The sequence below is a fragment of the Ursus arctos genome, unplaced genomic scaffold (genome assembly GCF_023065955.2).
Source record: "Ursus arctos isolate Adak ecotype North America unplaced genomic scaffold, UrsArc2.0 scaffold_18, whole genome shotgun sequence".
Taxonomy (NCBI): Eukaryota; Metazoa; Chordata; class Mammalia; order Carnivora; family Ursidae; genus Ursus; species Ursus arctos.
Window position 1 is genome coordinate 55,921,905 of NW_026622852.1, and position 20,680 is coordinate 55,942,584.

A 20,680-nucleotide genomic window follows, 5' to 3' on the forward strand; every position below is an offset into this window, starting at 1 on the left:
GCCCGCGTGGGATCTTGGGTTTTGTAATGGAAGCAGCAGTCACTGTGGCCTTGAGGGGCCGTGGCCACGGCAGGAGGTGCTCTGGGCATCTCCCCGGGGGAAGGCCAGGAGGGGGTTGTGGAGAGAGGCCCAGGTAGCCTCTTGGCACAGGTGTTTTCTTCCAGCCTTTACACACTGGAGCCTAGCGTCTCTGGAGGGTTCCGAGGCTCCCGTTTTGCAGTCCGTGGTGATTTTGTTGCTGTTCGTATTTCCTACTGTGGGGAGCTTATTTGGGGGCCAGCCCTCTGTTGCATTTCCTGATCACAGCCGTCGTGCAGATACGCTCAGCCACTCAGCCTACTCAACCGCTTGGCCTCTAGGCCCTGTCTTTCCCCATCTGGTTATTCCAGGAAATCACCCCTGCTGGGGGAAGTGGCCGCACAGGTGGAACCCCTGGAAATGCCTGCGTGCTGTTTCATCAGGCCAGGTGGGGACGGATTTGTGCTGCGGGGGGAGAGAGAGTGCCCGGTGGAGGTTCAGTTGGGGAGGGCCCTCTTCTGGCCCCGGAGGGTTAGCTTGGCCTGGGAGAAGTCACCGGCAGAGTTGGGCCTTGCCCCCTCCCGCTCCTTTCCTGATGGAGAGTAGCCCTTGGCTTTGACGTCCACTGCCTTCGTTCAGCCGCTTGCGAGCTGGGTGATCCAGGTTATTTCATCTTTCAGGGTCTCTGTGCTCCTTGTCTGCAAAATGTGGTAGTAGCGCCTTCCTCCCAGCACGGGGGAAGGATTCAGTGCGCCGTTCGCCGAAGTGTTTATAAGGTACCTGGCAGTAGGCAAGCAGGCTCTCAGTAAACAGTAGCTATTAATGGTTCCTGGATGCTGCGCTAGCCAAGGGCCTGGGGGTTTGGAGTAGGCAGGCTTGTACGCTTGGGGCTCACTTGTTTACTAGATGTCCGTGTTTCTAATAGTGTGCTAAGCCCTGTGCTGTGTGCAGAAGACTTAGACCCAGATAGCCCCGCCGTCACCTCCAGGAGCTCAGACCCCTTAACCCAGGGCCTCCCTGAGGGACAGGTGCATCGGAGCACCGTCGGCCACACTTCTCCTTGTCCCAGGTAAACAGCACCTTGCTGGGGCATTACGTAACTTGCTGCCGCCCTGTGCTGAGTCTCTGCCATTCTGGGAGAGTTGCAGGTAAGTGTCTTGAGGAGTAAAGACAGGTGTGTTCACGTGGTTGATGGGTGCAAGGGAGGCTCTGCCGCTTGCCGGCCTATGACCCTGGCTCCCCCTGACTGGGCCTCGGGCATCACTTACATGGACTTGCTGTAGGAGCGTCAAGTGCTGTTCACCCCTTTGAGCCTCTGTTTCCTGCCAGATGGGGATGAAACCTGTCTTAGAGTGTTTGCTGTGACCCTGGCCCCTAGTCGGCTCAGAAACAGTGTAAAGCATCAATTCTGTATTGCGCAGTTTACCTGGACCTTAATACAGTGTATGTAACCATACAGGCTTGTTACAAAAACCCAAACACTCTAGAAGTGCACGGAGTAGAAAATGAGTCATCTCGTCCTGCCCTAACTATCCCTTTTTCAGATCAAGAGATGAGTGCTGTCTGGAGAACAGTTTTATTTTCCGCTAATGGGAATGCTTTAACTATGCATATGAATTTTATTTTTATTTTTATTTTATTTTTTTTTTAAAGATTTTTTATTTATTTATTCGACAGAGATAGGGACAGCCAGCGAGAGAGGGAACACAAGCAGGGGGAGTGGGAGAGGAAGAAGCAGGCTCATAGAGGAGGAGCCTGACGTGGGGCTCGAACCCGGAACGCCGGGGTCACGCCCTGAGCCGAAGGCAGACGCTTTAACCGCTGTGCCACCCAGGCGCCCCTATGCATATGAATTTTAAATCAGAAGTGACCACTGGAAAAACAGGAGACATGAATGTTTATAGGTGTATCTTTTTTTTTTTTTTTCAGAGAGAGAGGGTGGGGTGGGAAGGAGCAGAGGGGGAGAGAGAGAGAGAATGAGAATATTTAGCAGGCTCCGCTCAGCGCAGAGCTGGACACAGGGCTCAGGCAGGGATTGATCTCACAACCCTGAGATCATGCTGAAATCAAGACTCAGACGCTTAACTGACTGAGCCACCCAGGAGCCCTTGTCGGTATATCTTAACGTAAATAAAGACAAGTAAAAGACATTTTATTTTACATATGGTTCCCCAGCATTGTCATTGGGGTCCTTTGTTGTTCTCTTAAGGAATTAAAGAAAGGCCATTGTAGTTCTTTGCCACCCTGGACGAGTCATGACATGACTCTGTACAGCAAAGAGGGGATGTAGCCGGTGAGTGCAGCCCTGCAAGGATCTTCAGGTCGAGGATTGGATGCTGTCACGGGAGTGGGCGTGGGGGGCAAGGTGGGCGGTGCTTGTCTAGGGTAGGGAGCTGCACGGGGTGGTGTGTGAGGATTGGTGGGGGAGATGATGGAGTGGGGAGGGGGCTGGGAAGATTGTGAGAAGAGAGTTCCAGCGGTGTGGGTATCGCTGTAAGACCTGTTGTAAACAGTGTGTTTTCCGTGAGCGCACGTGCTCTTTTCCCCTGTACTGCGGTGAGAGTTTGGCCTGTGAAAGCTCCTGGGAACGCTTGCCCCTTATTTTTGGGTTCTTCCTTTTTGTTACTTCGCTGATTGATGGCCCAGCGACGGTAATCTTCCTGGGTTTCCGGTAGCGTCTGAGGCTTGCAGAATAGATAGCATGTGGGTTCCGGGGGTATGGTCGTTTGGGCTTTGTTGGAGACCATTGAAACCAGCTCAGCCCTTTCAGCCCCCCTGCCTTCAGCATATGTGGGCTTGTTAATTTACTTTCATCAGAAAAGCTGGATTTCTGGGGGCTGCGTGGTTGATGAACCATCTCTGTAAGCAGACAGCCCAGTGTCCGCGGCTCGGCTCTGCGTTGATGAGGACAGTGACCTTGGCCTGTTCTTCCTTCATCTGTGGCCTCCATGGGGGGTGGTGGACGGCCACTTCGCAGGGTTAGGAGGGTCGTCTGTGCAGTGTGGTAGTGAGTCCGCCGGCCAGCCGGTGAAGTGTTTCCTCCCTCGGATTAAAGGGCGCCGTTCCCTCCGGGTGGAATGGTTTGTTGCTAGGGAGTCTCCTTTGGGGCTTGTCAGGAAGCCACTGTTGCCTCTTTTCCGCCTTCTCCCGGTGGAACCACAGGACTGCCACAGTTGGGGGAGGGCTGGAAGATGGGGCCTTTGTTTTGTTGTCGGTGGGCTGTGTTCTTCCTTCCTGGGGCAGCGGCTGCTAGAGGGCATCTGCCTCTGGTGTGTTCACGTGGCGGGGGGATGTCTGGGGTCTCCTTCCAGCCTTTCAATTCCTTGGGCACCATCTAGAAATATGCTTCATAGAAATGTCAGATGGTCCACACATATTGGCCCCAGGTGTGTCTGCATACATGTACTGGGATGTGGGTTGTAGCATTATTTGTCGTAGTGCACAGTGGGAAATAATTTCTTTCTTTCTTTCTTTCTTTTTTTTTTAAGATTTTGTTTATTTGAGAGAGAGACACAGAGAGAGCACAAGCGGGGGGGGGAGGGGCAGAGGCCGAGGGACAAGCAGGCTCCCCGCTGAGCAGGGCTCCATTCCAGGACCCCGAGATCATGACCAAGTCAGATGCTTAACCCACTGAGCCACCCAGGCGCCCACAGTGGGAAATAATTTCTCCAGCTCTCCGTAGGGCAGTGGGTAAATGTGGCACGGTTGCGCAGTGAAATACTATATGCAGGCCTTCAAATGCTGAGGTAGACTGGTATGTTATTTTCTTGGAAAGACGACCAGAGCACTAAGAGAAGGAAGTGAGCTGCAGCATAATGGGTAACTTCCCTCGTTGGTAGAATGCAGCTGGAAGACCGGGAGCTGCTGCTGGGTGTCTGCGAGCTGAGGAAGAAAGGTGCCAAGGCTCTCCATCAGGTTCATGGTCATTACCTTTTGAGTTGGATTGACTTATTTTGCATACTGTAGTGTTACTTGCCTTTATTACCCTGAATGTGTGTTTGTAACATCCGGTAGTTACAAAGGTAACCACATACATGCCCGGGGAGCGTGGTCCCAGGACCAGGCAGCTGGTACATTTTTGGCTCTTTCCTGGCAGGAGCTTCTTCCAGGCTCTGTATTTTGCCTGGCCTCTTCCCGAGTGTCCTGGCTCCTGGTGTTGGGCCCTGATGGCTCACAGCAGTGTACCCGAGTCAATCATGTGTTTCTGTTCATCTGTCAGTGGCCCTCAGAATCTGCTTTGTTGATCTGGTTAGAAAGAACAGTCCAATACAAATGCCATCTCCAGTTTCTGTTCTCTGCTAAATCAGGTTTTACAAGAAAAAACATAGATTTTGGTGGCATTTGCAAAGCGCTCCTCACTTGCTAATTCTCCACTCTCTGGAGGTGGAAAAGGAAAGAGGAACTCAAGTACAGGTGTGTGTGTGATGTATTTCTTTTATTTGCCAGGTCCCTGGTAAGTTCTGACCCTGGAGAGAGAGGCCTGTATGTGGCACGTCTATCTAACTGTCCATCTCCAGCTCTAAATTGAAATTGTCTTTTTTTATTGTTGTTGTTAAATTAACTACATTTTCAGGAACTCTTTGCAGACTGCAAGTGGATTTCTAGCCAGAGTCCTCTGTAGGCTTCAGCCCACGTCTGTGAGCTAGGTGTGTAGGGACTGACTCCATGGCCCATGAAGAAAGGAGCCATAACAGTTCAAGTTGGTCAGGAGTGATGACAGGTGTCACTGAAGCCATCTGGCAGGTACTGTGGCTTGGAGCCTCAAGACAGACCCCTGTGGGTGAGGAGCCTGGAGGCACCACACCCTTTGGGGCCCTGGTGCTCCGTTAGAGTCCCTCCCCTGATGCAGTACCTGCCCAGTCCCCCCCCCCCCCCCAGGCCACACTTGACCGGCGCACTCACAATGCCCTGGGAGTACTGGCAGAGCCTGGGAGTACTGTGGGCATCTTATCCTGGTGGCCACGTCGTCATTCTCTGGGGCCCACTGAGTGCCCACACTTCGGAGCAGACCTGGATGTCAGGCTGACCTGGGTTTGAGCTCAGATGTTCCAATGCCCTGACTTGTTGGTAGTGACCTGGGCCAGTCTTGGAACCTCTTGGACTTAGTGTCTTGTCTGTAAAATGAGGTACATAGACCTTTTTCTCAGTGGTTTATCTATTTTATTTCTTGGTTCAAAGAACTATTTTTAATTCCATTTTATTCAAATGTATTCATTAAATTCATTAAATTACTTTTGGCTCTTTCTTCATTGATTGTTTCTATGTCCCTCTGCATTCAGTCACGTCTTATTTGTTTCCTTTTTTAGAGAGAGAGGAGTGTGGGGGCAGAGGGAAAGAGAATTCCAAGCAGGCTTCACCGCCAGCAGGGAGCCCCACGCAGGGACAGTCCCTTGACCCTGAGGTCATGACCTGAACCGAAACCAAGAGTCGTATGCTTGACCGACTGTGACATCCAGGCACCCCCATTATGTCTTTTTTCCAACTTATAGAATTGGATGCTTAATTTCATTCTTTTCTGTTAGAAATTTAAGGTTTTTAGGTTAGTAAATGTCCTCTAAGTACAAGTTTGTCTTTGTTTTAAGAGTTTTGATGCGTACTGTTCTTTTCTCCATCTGTGCTTTTCTAGGTATTCTGCCATGATGGTTTTGAATTTCCCTTTGATTCAAATTTTTTTAAGAGAGTTGTAAGTTTTCCAGCCGACAGGGTTATTTTGTACTTCTGCTTTCGTTATGTCTTGGTTTATTGCACTTTGGGCGGAGATTTTTGCTTTTCAGAATTGGGGTTTTTCCTTAAAGTTTCCTGTGTAGTCACTTTTTTTGGGTAAAGACTTTATTTTTAAGTAATCTCTACTCCCAGTGCAGAGCCCGAACTCACAACCAGAGATCAGGAGTCACGTGCTCTGTTGACGGAGCCGCTGGGCGCCCGTGGGCATGTTTGCTGATGGACCTTAATTAGATCAGCTGTTACCGTCTCTGTTTTGAGTTCGCTTGATCCACCGAGGTATAGAGATTTTTTTCCCGTGTTTTCTTTTTTTTTCCACTTTGAGGTTACTTGGTGTGCAGTAGGGTTATGCCAGTCAGTGTTTTCATTATGGATTGACCCTGACTCTTACAAAGTGACTGTCTGTTCAGCTTCCTACTTTCTTGTATATGCTTCTTTCGTTCCACATTAGATCTGTGAGTTTATTCATTCTTGTTGTTGAATAGTATTCCGTAATGGGGATGTAGTTCTGATTCGTTCTAGTGGTGATAGACTTGATAGACTTTTAGCTTGTGTTAGTTTCCATTTTGAGCTGTTCCGGATAATGCTGCTGTTAACATTCGTACACATCTCCTGGGATGTGTACACGTGTACTTGTGCTGTTGGGTACATACCCTAGAACGGAATGGTTGGGTCGCAGGGTCAGCATATGGTCAGCTTTAGCAGACAGCTGCCACTTTTCCAGTGATTGTACCAGTTGGCACGGCCACTGGCAGTGGGCGAGAGTTGTCCTTGCCCCACATACTCACCAGCATTGGTGAGTATGGCCTTGTAAAGATGTTAGTTCTCCTGAATTTGAACTCTGTCTTCCGTGTGATTCCAGTCAGAATCCCAGCGGGCTTTTCTTTTCTTGTTATTTCATTTGGAAATTGACAAACTGATTCTGAAATTCATATAAAAATGCAAAGAGCCAAGAATAACCCAAGCATTCTTGAGGAAGAACAGAGCTGAAGCACTTGCCGTTCTAGATGTCCAGACTTTATAAAAGCTGTGGTCATGAAGGTGGCCCAGTGTCGTCAGAAGGATAGACAATAGGCTGATAGAACAGAACAGAGACTTTGCAACAGACCACAGAAGTAGTCAGTTTATGACATAGGGGCCATAAGACGAAGAGAAAAGGTGGCCTTTTCAGAAAAGGCACTGGGACAATGAGTCTTATGCCTCAAATCACGATTTACATAGATGATAGAGCTAACCATGAAAGATGAGGGAGTAAAGCTTCTAGAAGAAAACAGAGTATCTTTACGATCTGGGAGAAAACGAAATTCCTTAAGTGGGACACAGAAAGCACTAGCAAAATAGGTAAATTGATAAATTGAATGACATTAAAACTTGTATCTTCTCCTTTTTACAGATGCGCCAATAAAATGCAACAAATGCTATTTTCTAACTGTCCCGGTACGTTAGATAATCTGAGTCTGTTTACCCCTGGAGCCCCGTCCCGCTCTCATGAGGACAGGTGCTCCCCTGCCTGATGTGCAGCAGCCATCTTGGGCTTCCTTTGGTTGGCATTTCTGGGGCTTTGTCCCTCTGTTGGATCCCTTGTTTCCTGGATCCCACGCGTGTTTCAGTTGGGTGATTGGAGCATCAAGTGACTGCAACTATCGTAAGCTGCCGTAAACAATGAGGAAGTTATTGCCCCAGGTGCGTGGAAGTCCAGAGGGGGGAGGTTTCCAGTTGGGTGGTCCGTGTGCCTTGCTGTCATGAAGGAACGAGGCATCTCATTTGTCCTGGTGAGTCACGTAGCCTGGCTGAGCCGACAGACCGGACCGCCCGGGGAACGGAGCTTGGTCCTCCCCCCGGCCGGGGGTGGGGCAGCTGGGGAAGGAGGAGATCACTTCCTCCGGGAAAGAGGAAGGGAGAATTCGCTGCTGTGACGTTTGCTCTCTCGTTAGAGTGTGTTCCTCTTCAGCTTTCCCAGGAGGTGTAGGTTTTGAGCCCTAGTGTGAGTCTGAAAGTGTCTTTTTCTATCCCCACGCTTGACTTGGTCAGCTGAGTATTAGATTCTAGGTTGAAAATCATTTTCCAGGGAGGGGAATGATGTTGGTGGGAAGTGCAGAAGCGCCTCGTTGCTCTTAAGAGACTTCATTGCCATTTTGCTTGTTCCTCCCTGGGATTTTTTTTTTTTCTTTTTTTTGGTGGGTGGTTGGGGCACTTTCATAAGCTTTTGGGTTCTTCTCTTTATCCCTAATATACTTTGACCTTTTTGTTTCCATTATTCTGAGCACTAGGTAGGCCCTTGCAATCCTGGGCACTCAACTCTGGGGATTTTTCATGTTTTTTTCATTTGATAAATTATTTTCCCGTTTTTTTCCTGGGAAACCCTATGTTTCCATCAGTCCTAGTTAAATTTGGACTCCTGGGTTCATCCTTTAATTTTGGGGTGGGGGGAAGACCAGCAGTCACCTTCTTGCTATTTTTTTCTGAGAGTTCCTTGACTTTATCTTTCATTTCTTCTGTTGAAATTTAAATTAAAAAAACAAGTTTAGAATAGTTTAGATTTACAGAAGTTTTAGTTTCTGTATACCATACTGCTGGTTTCTCCCTGTTATAAAGTTCTAATGTTAGTATGGTACTTTGTCCTGACTAATTAACCAACACTGATACATTGTTGTTAATTGAACTCTATACTTTATTCAGGTTTTGTTAGTTTTTTACCTTATGTGTTTTTTTCTGTTCCAAGATCACACATTTAATTGTCCTTATGCCTGGTTTCCTCCAGACCGAGTTACCGGATTTTCCTTGTTTCTGATGACCTTGACAGTTTTGAGGAGTACTGGCCCTGTATTTTCTAGAATGTCTCTCTGTTGAGATTTGTCTGATGATTAACGTAAGGTAATGGGGTTTGGCCTGTCATATATTTAATACTTCTTGGGCTTTTTCTGATTGCCGCTTAAGAAAAAAAAAATCCCGTTCCTGTTACGTGGATATAGTATCTTTTCGTTTTCTGAGAATACTATTTTTATGTTACTTTTTTTTTTTTTAAAGATTTTATTTATTTATTTGACAGAGAGACACCGAGAGCCAGAGAGGGAACACAAGCAGGGGGAGTGTGAGAGGGAGAAGCAGGCTTCCCTGGTGAGCAGGGAGCCCGATGCAGGGCTCAATCCCAGGACCCTGGGATCATGACCTGAGCCGAAGGCAGATGCCACCGACACCCCATTACTTTCTGTTTTTTAATCTTTGGTTCCTGGCGCTGTCCGTTTCTTCCAGGTTCTTTTGTTTGTCTGTGTATTTGGTATCTGCCTTTTCGCTGAGGCCTCTCCAGTGTCCGCCGTCTTGGGTGCACACAGCTGACTGGGTCCGGAGTGGGTGGGGCAGTGGGGGAGCTCTTCCCTGTAGGGGAGCTGGTGGGAGGCGTGGGCCTGCTTTCCTTGAGCCCCGGGTGTTTGTGTCTGTTGGTTTTCAAGAGAAGACGCCTTCGTCTTTGCCAGGGGCACGGAGAGAGGGACGGAATATGTTTGGAATATGTTTGTCCGCCGCTCCGCAGTGATGCTGACAGCAGAGGGGGCTGAGGCGCCCAGGATTTGCCACTCACGTTTTCACCAAGCTTGGTTTTTGTTGTTTTGTTTTGTTTTTGTTGTTTTAAGTTCTTTTCCTCACCCATATCCTCTTTGATCTTGGTTTTTCAAGTTTATACTTGTTTAATTTATCCAGAGGGGGCGAGGCTTTCAAGAAGCTCTCCCACCTTTAAATCCGCCCCCCGTCCCCTGCCCCCAGGTGCCCACCACCTCTCGGGGCCTCCTGAGCTCTCTCTAGTGCCCAGCAGTCCTGTTTGTAGGATCCTGCACTCTGTGAGATCTGTTCCCACTCCTGTCTGTTCCTTGTCGGCCAAAATCGGCCCTGACCTTTGGGCGCCCTTTGTTGTTTATTTTCATTTTAGGGGATTTTGGAAGGGTGAGCTATAAATGCCTGTAGTCTTTTTTGCAGTATTTACCGGAACCTACCTCCCTGTATTCTAAATAGTGTCTCTTGAATCAAATGGGATTGAATTAAGGGGTATGTGTGCATATCCGGGTAGATATACAGGCATATTTATGTGCACGTGTTTGAATAGTAGGTGTGTGTATTTGTCAGTTACAGGGCTCTGCTGCTGTGCACCCCCCCCCCCAATCCTCAGTGGTTGTCTTTCTGTGTCAAACATTGAGTGCTACTATTTGTTACAGTGGCTGCAGAGTGTTGCAGGGCCCGGGAGAAAGGTCAGGTTGGGATGTCTGGTTATTTGTCGCCACCTCCTTGCATATACAGGGAGTGAACTCTCTCCTCCCCCCCCCACTCTTGAGAAGGTGTGGAGCCGGAAGCTTCCAGGGCTGCAGAGGGAGGCTGGGCGCTGGGAGGAGTGTGGCAGGGAAGTCGTCTGGTGCCGCGAGTACTCAGCAAGGGCTGTTTGTATCACACCTTGTGACCGTCGTTTCTGGTCCTCCAGCAACCTGCCAAAGCTGACTTTCTGTCCCCGTGTGGAGAAGCACAAACAGAAGTGGCTGAGCTGGCCCTTGGACTCAGGGTGGTTCCTTCTGTGTGCGTAGAGAGCACAGTCTGCAGGAGCCCCTCCGTCGGTCTGGGGCAGCTGTGAGTTTATGCAGTTAGCGGTGGCCGCGGCTGGGCAGTTGTAGACCCAGTCTCTGTCCCTCCACCCTCCTGTGTGCTTAGAGCAGTGGATCTGTGAGGGCACAGGCTTTGGGTAGGGGGAAGGAATGGGCGAGAGACAGACACTTCCTGCCCATCCGTCCTCCCTCTTCCAGCCCAGCTTCTAGCCTCTACAGTGACGTCCTTCCTACGGGAAGGCTTTGGGTGTAAACAAAATCACTGCTGGGACTCTTCCCCGTGCCTGTGCTTGGCCTGTCAGCTGTCCTCTGGAAGCTTCCCTTAAAATCATTTTTATAATTTGCTTAACCAAATAGCAAATCGGTTTAGAATGTAGTTAACAGTGATTGATGACCTTCGTTGCCGAACTCGTTTGAACTGGGAAACAAAAGCAGAGTAGAACAGAGGAGCAGGAGGCAGGTGGCCCCGAGTGTAGGGACTTGTGCTGATGAAGGGGAGGCCAGCCCGTGGAGCAGGAACTGGTTGACCGTGATAACTTTCTGTATTTTTAAAAGCTTCTATCAAGCATATATCCTTTTTGTTACTGAAGAATGTTACGGATAAACAAATGAGCGGGGCGAGGATGACCCGCTCCTTGAAGCATCTTTCGTAACGCGGGTGTGCGGTGGCGCCAGGTACGCAAGCTGCCGCCCTGAAGTGGGAACCCTTGACGCTGGGGCAGTTTCGTCTTGTTTAAGATGGAGCCGCAGTGGTGTGTTTATCTCAGGAGGGTTTCCTGCGAGTGAAAGTGTGTCTCTGTCTTGAGAATTTATAACAGGATCCACCAGCAGATCCTAACCATTTCTCTGGTTTCTCATGGTGGTTTTAGAGGCCTGCACTCTGCATCGGGGCCCTTCGGCTGTGATGCACCAGAGGGGACAGGTCTGGAGGTCACAGCAGGAGCTGGACACACAGGTGGGAGCCCAGAGGTGGGGAGGAGGGAGGCTTCACCACTTGCACAGTCATCCGAGGAATGAATGCTGTGCGCCAGGCTGATGGTGGGGCCGGGCGGCCGAGAGATGAGCTGTGTGGAGCCAGTGTGACAGCTGCCCTTGGCCGAGAACCTTCTAAGGGCAGACAAGCACTGGGTCACGTGTGTTGTGTTCCTTCTCTCATTTATTCCTTACGTCAGACCTGGGAGGTGGGTAACAGTATTTTCATCTCTATTTAATCCACAAGGAAACAGGCTTAAAGTCACAGCCGGCGGGGTGGGGGGGGGAGGCGAGATGCAAACTCGGTGCTTTGGAGAGCTGATGCTGGTGGGGGTGGGGATGAGACTGGGGGGCTGTTTGGGTCCAGTATGTTGGGCTGGAGGTTTGGGCTTGTCCATGGCACAGTGGGATCCCGATAAAGGTGTGATAGCAGGGGCTTCTGATCTGGTTGGGCCCTGGTGGAGGGGGGTGCAAGGGCCAGTCCAGAAGAGCTGTGTGTGGTCCAGGGAGTCAAGGATGGGGCTTACAAACCCAAGTGTGCAGAAGAGTGGACTGGGCGAGTGCTTTGGGCCCTGCAGCACATGCCTTGTTTCTTATTTTTCATTTCTTCCGCTTCCTGAACATGCTGTCTGGGGATGGTCGGGGCTCTTTTCTGGTGGTGGCTAACAAGCATGGGGACGAGAAACCCCGTTTTCATCTCGATGTTGTTGCCTTGCCTTTATTTTCAAGCGGCTTGCTCTTAGAGAGGTTTGTGCTGTAGTCTGCAGGCACCGCTCATGGCTTTCCAGCAGAAGCCTCGAGGCTGGGTGGCTGCTAGTGGAAGGACAGCATTGTGCCCCAAAGAGCCCAGGCCCCAGCTTTGCAGACGACCTGCCCCTCACAGCTGGGGGCCCCTCCCAGCCAGGGGCCCCTTCCAGCCAGGGGATGCAGAAGTCTGAGTCCCCGCTTCTCTGACTGCTGCCCTGTAGGGAGCCTCTGAAAGCTGGAGGTGTGTGGAATGTTTGGCCTGAGTTGCTGCTGAGGGAGGCAGCAGGAGTTCCCCTGCGAAACCCAGCTAGGATTCCCCACCCCCAGTCCCCCCACTTCTGTCCCCAGCTCCTGCTCCATCCTGACGTGTACGTGAAGCTCTTTTACCTGAATTCACCTTCCTGTAACACATTATTTTCCTTTAGACCAGGGGTCAGCAAACCGCAGCCCCAAAATGAAGTTTTATTGGAACACAGCTCGACCTTTTGTTTGTGTTGTCTGATTGCTTCTGAGCTGCAGTGGCAGACTTGGTCAGTTGAGTAGCTGAGGTGGGGTCTGCGGCCTGCAAAGCCACACACACTATCTGTCCTTTCACAGTAAACGTCGTGTTCTGGGGACAGGGATGGAGTCTCTGTCGACGCCGCATCCTAGGCACACACGTAACGGTCAGTAAGCGTCTGAGGATTTGAAGTCGGGGGTGTGATGCCCCCCTTAAGTCAAAGTTCTTTTTTGCCAGTCGTTGGCATGTTGGCAAAGGGTGGAATTATGTATTAATCTCATACCTGGATTTTGTGGCGATGGTTCTTCACGTTTGACTGAGACTTGACGAGTATGCTGACTAATGACCATGTCCTTTCTGGCCCCTCTGGTGGTTTTCTCAAGTGTTTGTCCAGCCTGCCCTCAGTCTTCCATTCCTGTTGGATCGTGCTTTTTTGTGTCACAGTGGGATCTTTCTGTTCCTTCTGTTGGGAGACAGACCGCCTTCGCCTCCCCCCACCCACCCGCGGGTTGGGGCGCCTGCTTGTGCCTCCCTGTCGTGGCACGTGCACTGAGCTCACTGTTCTAGCCGATCATGAGTCTTCGCCCAGTGGTCGTGTGCGCGCAGGGAGAGCAGGGCCGGAGCTGGAGCACGCGGTAGGTCCTTCTTCAGTACTGGTGATGTCTCCAGGTCCTGAGGGTCGAAGTCTTGTAGTCTTGTGACCTTGGACAATTTACTTCTCTGTCCGGACTACACTTTAGTGTCCTCCGTAAAGCAGGCTGGTGGCAGTAGTACCTTCCAGAAGTGAGGGCACGTGGGTGCTCAGCAGGGTGCCTGGCTCTCAGGAGCCGATGTGTGGCTGCAGTGGGTCCCTGGTGATTTACAGGCTGGCCCGGATCACCTGGCCAGGTGGGCGTCTGGCACTGGCTCATAGCCAAGCAGAGTGAAATTAACCCTGTCCCCCGAAATGGCTTTTGATAAGACGGAGTGCAGGGACGTTATCCCTCTGGCAGGCAGCTGACAGGCAGGCTGGGGAACCTGTGTGACAGGTGGGACTACTGTCTGCAGAGGCGGGGCTTGGGTATTAAGTTGCCTCTGTGGGCCAATCTTTCTGGTTGTTTTTGTTCCAGCAAATGCTGGGCCTCTCAGCACCACTTTAGCTGACTTGCAGAATATGCAGACCGGCATCTGCTTTTAAGTGTCCTTTTCTCCCTAACTCAGAGCTATCTTCCCGTGGATTTTAGGCCCCTTTTTCTTCTGCCTAATGGTGATATTTTCGTGTAGGCCAGCCCTTTTCAAAGTGCTCCAGGCCCGTTGTTATGCTTCCCTGGCGTGCTTCAGAGTGGCTGCTGTGGGAAGGAGCCGGGTTACCATGTAGGGGGTGGGGGGCTGGCAGGACCCCTCCTGGCGCGGCAGCCTGGGCTCGTATCTGTTATATATGTGATACTGAGGATCCAAATTAGATTTTATTTGGGAAAAAAAATAATTCTGGTACCTACCAAAGGGAGAGAAAGCCGTGGCTACAAGCCAAGCTCAGTCTGTGCCCGTCTGCAAGGAGCTGGTGTGCCTCTGCCGGTTCTTGTCCCGCAGATGCAGGCGTGAGTCAGGCTTGCGTGAACATGCCTCTGACCCACCGAGAAACGTGTTCTCTCGTCTTGTCCGGCTTCATGATTCACACCCGGATATTTGCCTGCACTTTTCTGCCATCTGATGAGACCAGTCGGACATCGTGTGTGTGTGTGTGTGTGTGTGTGTGTGTGTGTGTGTGTGTGTAGAAATTCAGCAGACACCTGTGAGCTGGTCAAACTCCTACTAACAGTGAGTGCTCCTGGCCTGATGTCTGTGACAACCAAGGGGCAAGCAGAGTAGCCAGATGGGGGTGGGGCTGGGCTAGGCCCCAAGTATGCTGCCGCTTTACTGGGGGTGCCTCCGACTGGGGAGACCCGAGTGATTACACATGTGTCCAGTGAAATCTGGCTTCATGAGAGAAATTATGCTCTAAGGGGCACCTGGGTGGCTCAGTTGTTAAGCGTCTGCCTTCTGCTCAGGGCGTGATCCCAGCGTTCTGGGATCGAGCCCCCCATCAGGCTCTTCTGCTGGGAGCCTGCTTCTTCCTCTTCCACTCCCCCTGCTTGTGTTCCCTCTCTCGCTGGCTGTCTCTATCTCTGTCAAATAAATAAATAAAATCTTTTTTTAAAAAAAAAAGAACTCTGCTTTAAGGCCAGTGTCTGTAATCTTATTTTGTGGAGGGCCGGGCAGTGAATAGTTTATGCTCCGTGGGCCGTCTAGGGTTCTGATGCATATTCTTCTTAGGGTGACAATCACTGGTGCACTCCCATCCTGCGGGGACCTTGGGGCTGGGAGAACCTCCCTCTCTGCGGTCTGATCGCCAAGCATGAAAATGAAACGGATGTGGCCCCTCCCCCACAGATGCTGTTTCCACAGCAACGGTGGCTCCACGCTTTGCCTGTTAGCATCCCAGCTTTAGGTAGGAATATAGAATCCAGTACCGGATGTGCGATAAGAGACGGCCACTTTGACAATAAGTCATTTGTAATTCTGTGGCTGTGGGGTATCGACACTGATGTGCTTGATTTTTAGAACCGGCTGGGACTTGGGAAATCTTGGCCCCTCAATTCTGTAAACAGGGAAACTGAGGGCAAGGGAGGCCAGTAATGTGTCAACAGGTGCAAAACTTGGTGAAAAAGCAGGAGGAGGGGGCACTTCAAAAAAGTGCGCGTACAAGTTTAATGCAGGCGTTAATCCAGTGTGTGCCATGCCCTGGCTTCCCCGAGGTGCGCTGGTTGCCAGGGGTGGGAAGCATTTCACCTGAACAAGCAACAGCCGTAGACCAACTAACAATCCTAGACACAATTCGGAGTTCCCAGGAGAATGGATCTTGTTTGCCTGGGATTTTTCTTCATTTTTTTTCAGGGGTGCCAGGACTGGAGGTGTGGTCAGGCTTCTGGTCTCCTAGTGCTTCCTAGGGGTGGGGGTGGGGACTGGTTAGTTCTTAGGAGGGTGTTGTCACCAGGAAGACCCAGGAGAGCTATCTGTGGTCACCGTCACCTCTGCCTACAGGCCCGGGCAGTGCAGAATCAAAGCTCTGTTTGTAGTAGTGAACCAACAGAATTTAAGAAGACTGTTTAGCACTGTCTGTGGAAACAGGTATTTTCTGGTCAAGTCTCAGAATTAAAAGACATTTGATGTGTGGAAGTCAAGCACGTTAGGATTTCATGTGGAAGTTGGATAGTCCAGAATGGCTGGTAAATAATTTTTCCTTCCCTCGCCTTTGTCATTTGGTTTTTAATTTAGGAAGGAACACTGTAGTTAGATGAATTTAAATTAACAATGCTAAGTCTGTAGTTCTGCGAGGTGTGTGGCCGGAAAGGAGGCACCACTGATTTTGTTCAGAAATGTTTGTAGGGTCACCGGTCATTTGAGAGCTCTGGTGTCAGGGACAGCGGAGGGATAGCTGCGATGCACCATTTTTTCATCATTGTACTGAAGCAAAAAATTCTGGAACAGGTTTCTTATTAATTAGCCCTGTGATCATGGGTGGGTTGAGTCATCTCTTTGGACTGGACATACGGAGGGGTGGGTCCAGCCTGGCCTCTGCTGCGTCCCAGGGCCCAGCTCGGTGCCGGGCACATGGTAGTGCCTGATAAAAGCCTGTGGAATGAGGGGCGCTCAGTTGGTTAAGCATCTGCCTTCGGCTCAGGTTATGATCCCAGGGTCCTGGGATGGAGCCCCGCATCGGGCTCCCTACTCAGCAGGGAGCCTGCTTCTCCTTCTCCCGCTATCCCTGCTTTCTCTCTGTCAAATAAAGAAACAAAATCTTAAAAAAATAAAGCCTTTGAATGAATGAGTGTATTTTCTATTGTCATAACCAATTACCATAAATCCAGTGGCTTAAAACAATGCAAATGTAGGGGCACCTGGGTGGTTCAGTTGGTAAAGCACCTGCCTTTGGCTTAGGCCCCGCTCTCAGGGTCCTGGGATCCAGCCCCAAGTCGGGCTCCTTGCTCAGCAAGGAGCCTGCTTCTCCCTCTCCCTCTGCCAACCCTCCTCACGCTCACACGCACGTAAGTGTGTGTTCTCTCTCAGATAAAATCTTAAAAAAAAAACCCAAACAGTATAGATGTATCGTCCTACAGTTTTAGAGGTCCGAAGTGTGAAGTGAGTCTTCCTGGGCTACATGCAGTCCCGGTGTGGGCGGGGCTGGCTCCTTCTGGAGGCTCCAGGGGGAGAATCCTGCAGCTCTTGCTGCAGCCCCTCCCATCCTCAGAGAGTGCCCCAGCCTTAGCTCCCGACGCCACAGCTTTCTGACTCTCCCCGCCCTCCTGCTCCCCCTTCTGGGGGCCTGCCCACGTAATCCAGGATCATCTCCCTATCTCGAGATCCTTCTGTTAATCACATCTCCAGAATCCGTTTTGCCGTAAGGTAAGGAAGTCGCAGTTTCCGGAAATTAGGGTGTGAACTTCTTGGTTATGCGGCCTGCTACACGAGTTTGTAAAGAGAGCCAAGTAGACAAGTCCGCAAGTGTCTGGATCATAGTCCGTGGAGTAATCTGCTCTGCCTGGGCCCTCCCCGGTTTTTGGGCCCACCCCTGCTCGAGCTGTAGGGCCTCTCCCCGGGCTGCCCAGCCATTGCCCGCCTGGAGGCCTTTGAAAGGGCTTTTTCAGGACTTGCGTCTAGACCCAGGGTGAGCAAACTTTGTCTGCTTGGGGCATTGCGGGCCACATAGGGTCTCACAAATTCTTTGTTTTTTAAAACAAATGTGAAAAATGATTTAAAAAAAATCATTCTTAGTTTGAGGGCTTATAAAAAACAGGCCATTGGCTAGGATGCTGACCAGTGTTTGCTACCCTCTGTTGTAGACTGTAAGCTCTGTGAGGCAGGGGCTCCTTTCCCCCATCACCTTGGTGACAATCTCAAGGGCTTCTGCTAATAGGTTGGGGGGGGATGTTTCATGTTCCTCTCTGAATGCTCTTTTGATTTGATAGAAGTGTCTAAAAGTTAGATCTCATCCAATCCTAATGGAGAATTTAAAGTTGATTTACATTTGAGGTCCTGTTAAATACCAGTTATTCTGAAAATAAAACCCAGCTCCTGCCCTGAGGGGCTTACCGCCCAGTGTGGGGGAAGAAAGCTGTTATTAGGTACACTGTTGGGCGGGGAGCAGAAACTCACTGGAGCCGGCTTCAGGGAGGGAGATTTAAAGATAAAGGAGTGTGTCATGGAATCCCAGGGCGCCAAAATCAGGATTCGGACACTTGGGGCGAGTTTCCATCCCTGGTCATTCTTCGGAGCTGGCCCGTGAGGCAGACGCTCTAGGGGAGGCTCTGGCCCTCGGCTTGGGAGCTGTGAGCCCTTGGAGCGTTTGTGGTTTGAGCCTTCATTGAGGCTGACCCTCCTACAGCTTTCATTCATTTTCAAGATTTATCAGATGAATGAAAGGAGGGACGTACCCAGTTTCGTATGAGAACCAGCTCGGTTCGCCTTCGGCCGGTGCCAGGCTCCGGGAGCCTGGGGGTATGTGATGTCACTGTCTGCCGTTACACTTTTTTTGGCCTCAGGCTGTAATTGATCTTTGCTCCCTGTGCTTTATATGAAGTCTTGGATCATAATAAAAGTCCTCCCTGGGGGTGCGCGATGCTTTGCCAGCACTGAGGGTGTTCCTTCCGGCGTGCGTGGCTTCAGAATAGGGTACAGCGAACCTCCCTGCGGCTGTGGCCACCAGGCGCCTTTTATTATCAGCGGATGTTTTTGCAGTTGCCTCTGCCGTACCTGCTAGCAGTATGTCTGGGTGCGTGCTTTAGCTTTCTTCCCCGTACATGAATTCCAGTGGGAGGTAATGGTCGCTTTTACAAGTTTATTTTTCGTAATCAAGTTTTAGAAACTATAGCCAAGAACCTCTTGAGTAGAGGCTCAAAGACATGGAAGCTCTCAGTCCCCGGGTGAGTTCCCTACCATGTCAGTATTTGAGTGAATGAGTAACATGCTAGTAGACTTGGAGAAGCCCGGAGGAAATTGGGAAGTGGCAGGGAGGAGGAGCTGCCTTCTTGGTCATGTAAAGATTGTCTAAGTGGAGGGGGCAGTGGAGCCGGTACAGGCCTCCCCCGCGTGGTCTCTCCCTGGGGGTGCTGCTGCTCCTTCTGCGTCTGCACCCCCAGAGAGCCCTGCTTGTGTTGCCCGAGCAGAGGCTTTTTCTCTGGATGCTGGTTCTTTGGTTGGAGATGGGCTCACACCCGGCTGTTCTGAAGACTTCCTGATTTTGGTTGCTTCCCTTTGATTTGGTTTTGCTCATCCTTGAAGTGAACAGTCTTCCGTAAGCAGGCTGTGAACCTCCCCTATACTCTGCCTGAGCTCTGAGGTTACGCGGGTGTGCCGGTGACGGGCATGTATGTTTCCGTCTCGAAGAGCTGTCCCTGCCTTGGCGAGTGGACTCGTGTGGACAGGTTTGCGTTTCAGTGTCGCTGGTGAGCAGTAGACTCTGGTCGGTTCAGACGGAATGGGCCTTCTCACCCTGAAGTGGGGGAGGTACTGACAACAAAATGCTCTTTAAATGTGAGCAAAGCTGCCTGTGTGTGGTAAGGGCGTTTTTCTAGGGACAGAATCCAAGGCTTTCTTCAGGTCTTCAAGGAGATCCGTGATCCCTGAAGAATTCAGTCCCCTGAGGGATTCGGGTGGATTAACGCTCTTTTTTTTTTTTTTAACATTTCAAAGGCAGATCGGGAGCGGTGCCGAGAAAAATTTCCTTACTAGATGACATTTCATCGCAATGTCCGATCGTTTGGGGCAAATAACCAAGGGCAAGGATGGGAAAAGCAAGTACTCGACTCTCAGCCTGTTTGATAAGTATAAAGGAAAATCAGTAGACGCGGTCAGATCCTCAGGTAAGAACCCGGGTGAGGCCAGTTCTCTGTGCTTTCCCTTAGGTGAGAAACCCCAGGTCAGGAGTTGGTAAAGACCCGGAGTCCCCGCCTGGTCACACTGCCTTCTGGGCGTGGAGTGGTCCCCTGGCAGATCTGGGGACACAGAATCGCCCCCCTGCTCCTGTTTGGTGTCTGGTTTCAGAGCCTGGATATCCTGACTCTGCCTCCATGGGATTGTGTCCTCCTCTGTCTTATCTCCTGGAAGCGGGGATCGGTTCCCCCCATGGGTAGACTAGAATTTCATTTGCATTAGTTACCATTTCAGGCTTCGTGGTTCTGACATTCTGGAACTTGGTGGGAAGACACTGTCCACACCCCGGGAGGATTTGGGGAATGTGGAGGACCCTCCTCAGGTCCGGCCTGGGGTAGGCGGAGGCTCTCCCTTGTGTCCTGAGGCCGGAGCCGCCTCGGCTTGCGGAGAGGCGGTTACCGTGGGGGGCGGAGGTTTCTGGGCCTGGCCCCCTGCCCGTGGCATAAACTCCCTGCACCTGCCCGCTAGTAAAATGGAAGCCCCGGCGCAGACGTCAGCCGCTGCCGTGGCTCCGAGGCAGCGGCGGAGGGCTTTACAAGCGGCCGCAGCAGCTTCCCGACTGCTTGGTGTGTTTGCGCGCAGGCTGCCGATCGCGTCTGTTTGCCTGTCATCATCGCTTAGAACTTGAAAGAGCAGTTGAGTGACCGGCCTCTTGGCTCCTGAGACGTGTTTGTGTCCACCCCCCCCCCCCCCCCCCCGCAGTTATTCCTAGACATGGCTTACAGAGTCTCGGGAAAGTTGCCACAGCCCGGCGCATGCCACCACCGGCGAACCTGCCAAGCTTGAAGTCTGAGAACAGAGGAAACGACCCCAACATCGCTATAGTTCCCAAGGACGGAACGGGATGGGCAAACAAGCAGGATCAGCAAGACCCAAAGAGGTGAGAGCAGGGTGGGGGGGGGGCAGGTGTGGGCAGGAAGCCCGAGCCTCACGGAGCGCCGTGGCCCCCTTTCCTTCCATAGAAGGCGGCGGCAGAGCTGGAGAAGTGGGGCGATCCCGGAGGAGGCTTCTGGCCCCGACTCCTGCTGCTTGGTGGTTTCTCGCTCCCTGCCTTCGTTTTTCCTAGCTTCTGGAGCTGATGCAGCAGGGCTTCTGTGGGCTGCCTCGTCCCCGGTGACCAGTGTCCCCTGTGCCTTGTTAGGAAGGGCCTCATCACCCCAGAGGCGCTTATGCAATGCCTCGGTGCCGGTTC

General features: G+C 51.2%; 1 protein-coding gene across 14 annotated transcripts in view; it reads left to right on the forward strand.

The window, feature by feature from the left end:
* Window positions 1-20,680, forward strand: part of PRRC2B (proline rich coiled-coil 2B) — an 86,317-nt gene that overhangs the window by 8,635 nt on the left and 57,002 nt on the right. For 13 of the 14 annotated variants that reach the window (XM_048223419.2, XM_048223416.2, XM_048223423.2 and 10 more), the window contains exons 2-3: window positions 19,249-19,418; window positions 20,191-20,368. In XM_048223419.2, the coding sequence (XP_048079376.1) occupies window positions 19,304-19,418; window positions 20,191-20,368 (293 nt within the window). In that variant the 5' untranslated portion in view covers window positions 19,249-19,303. The remainder of the gene's footprint in view (window positions 1-19,248; window positions 19,419-20,190; window positions 20,369-20,680) is intronic. The other variant, XM_048223417.2, reaches the window with a different exon arrangement.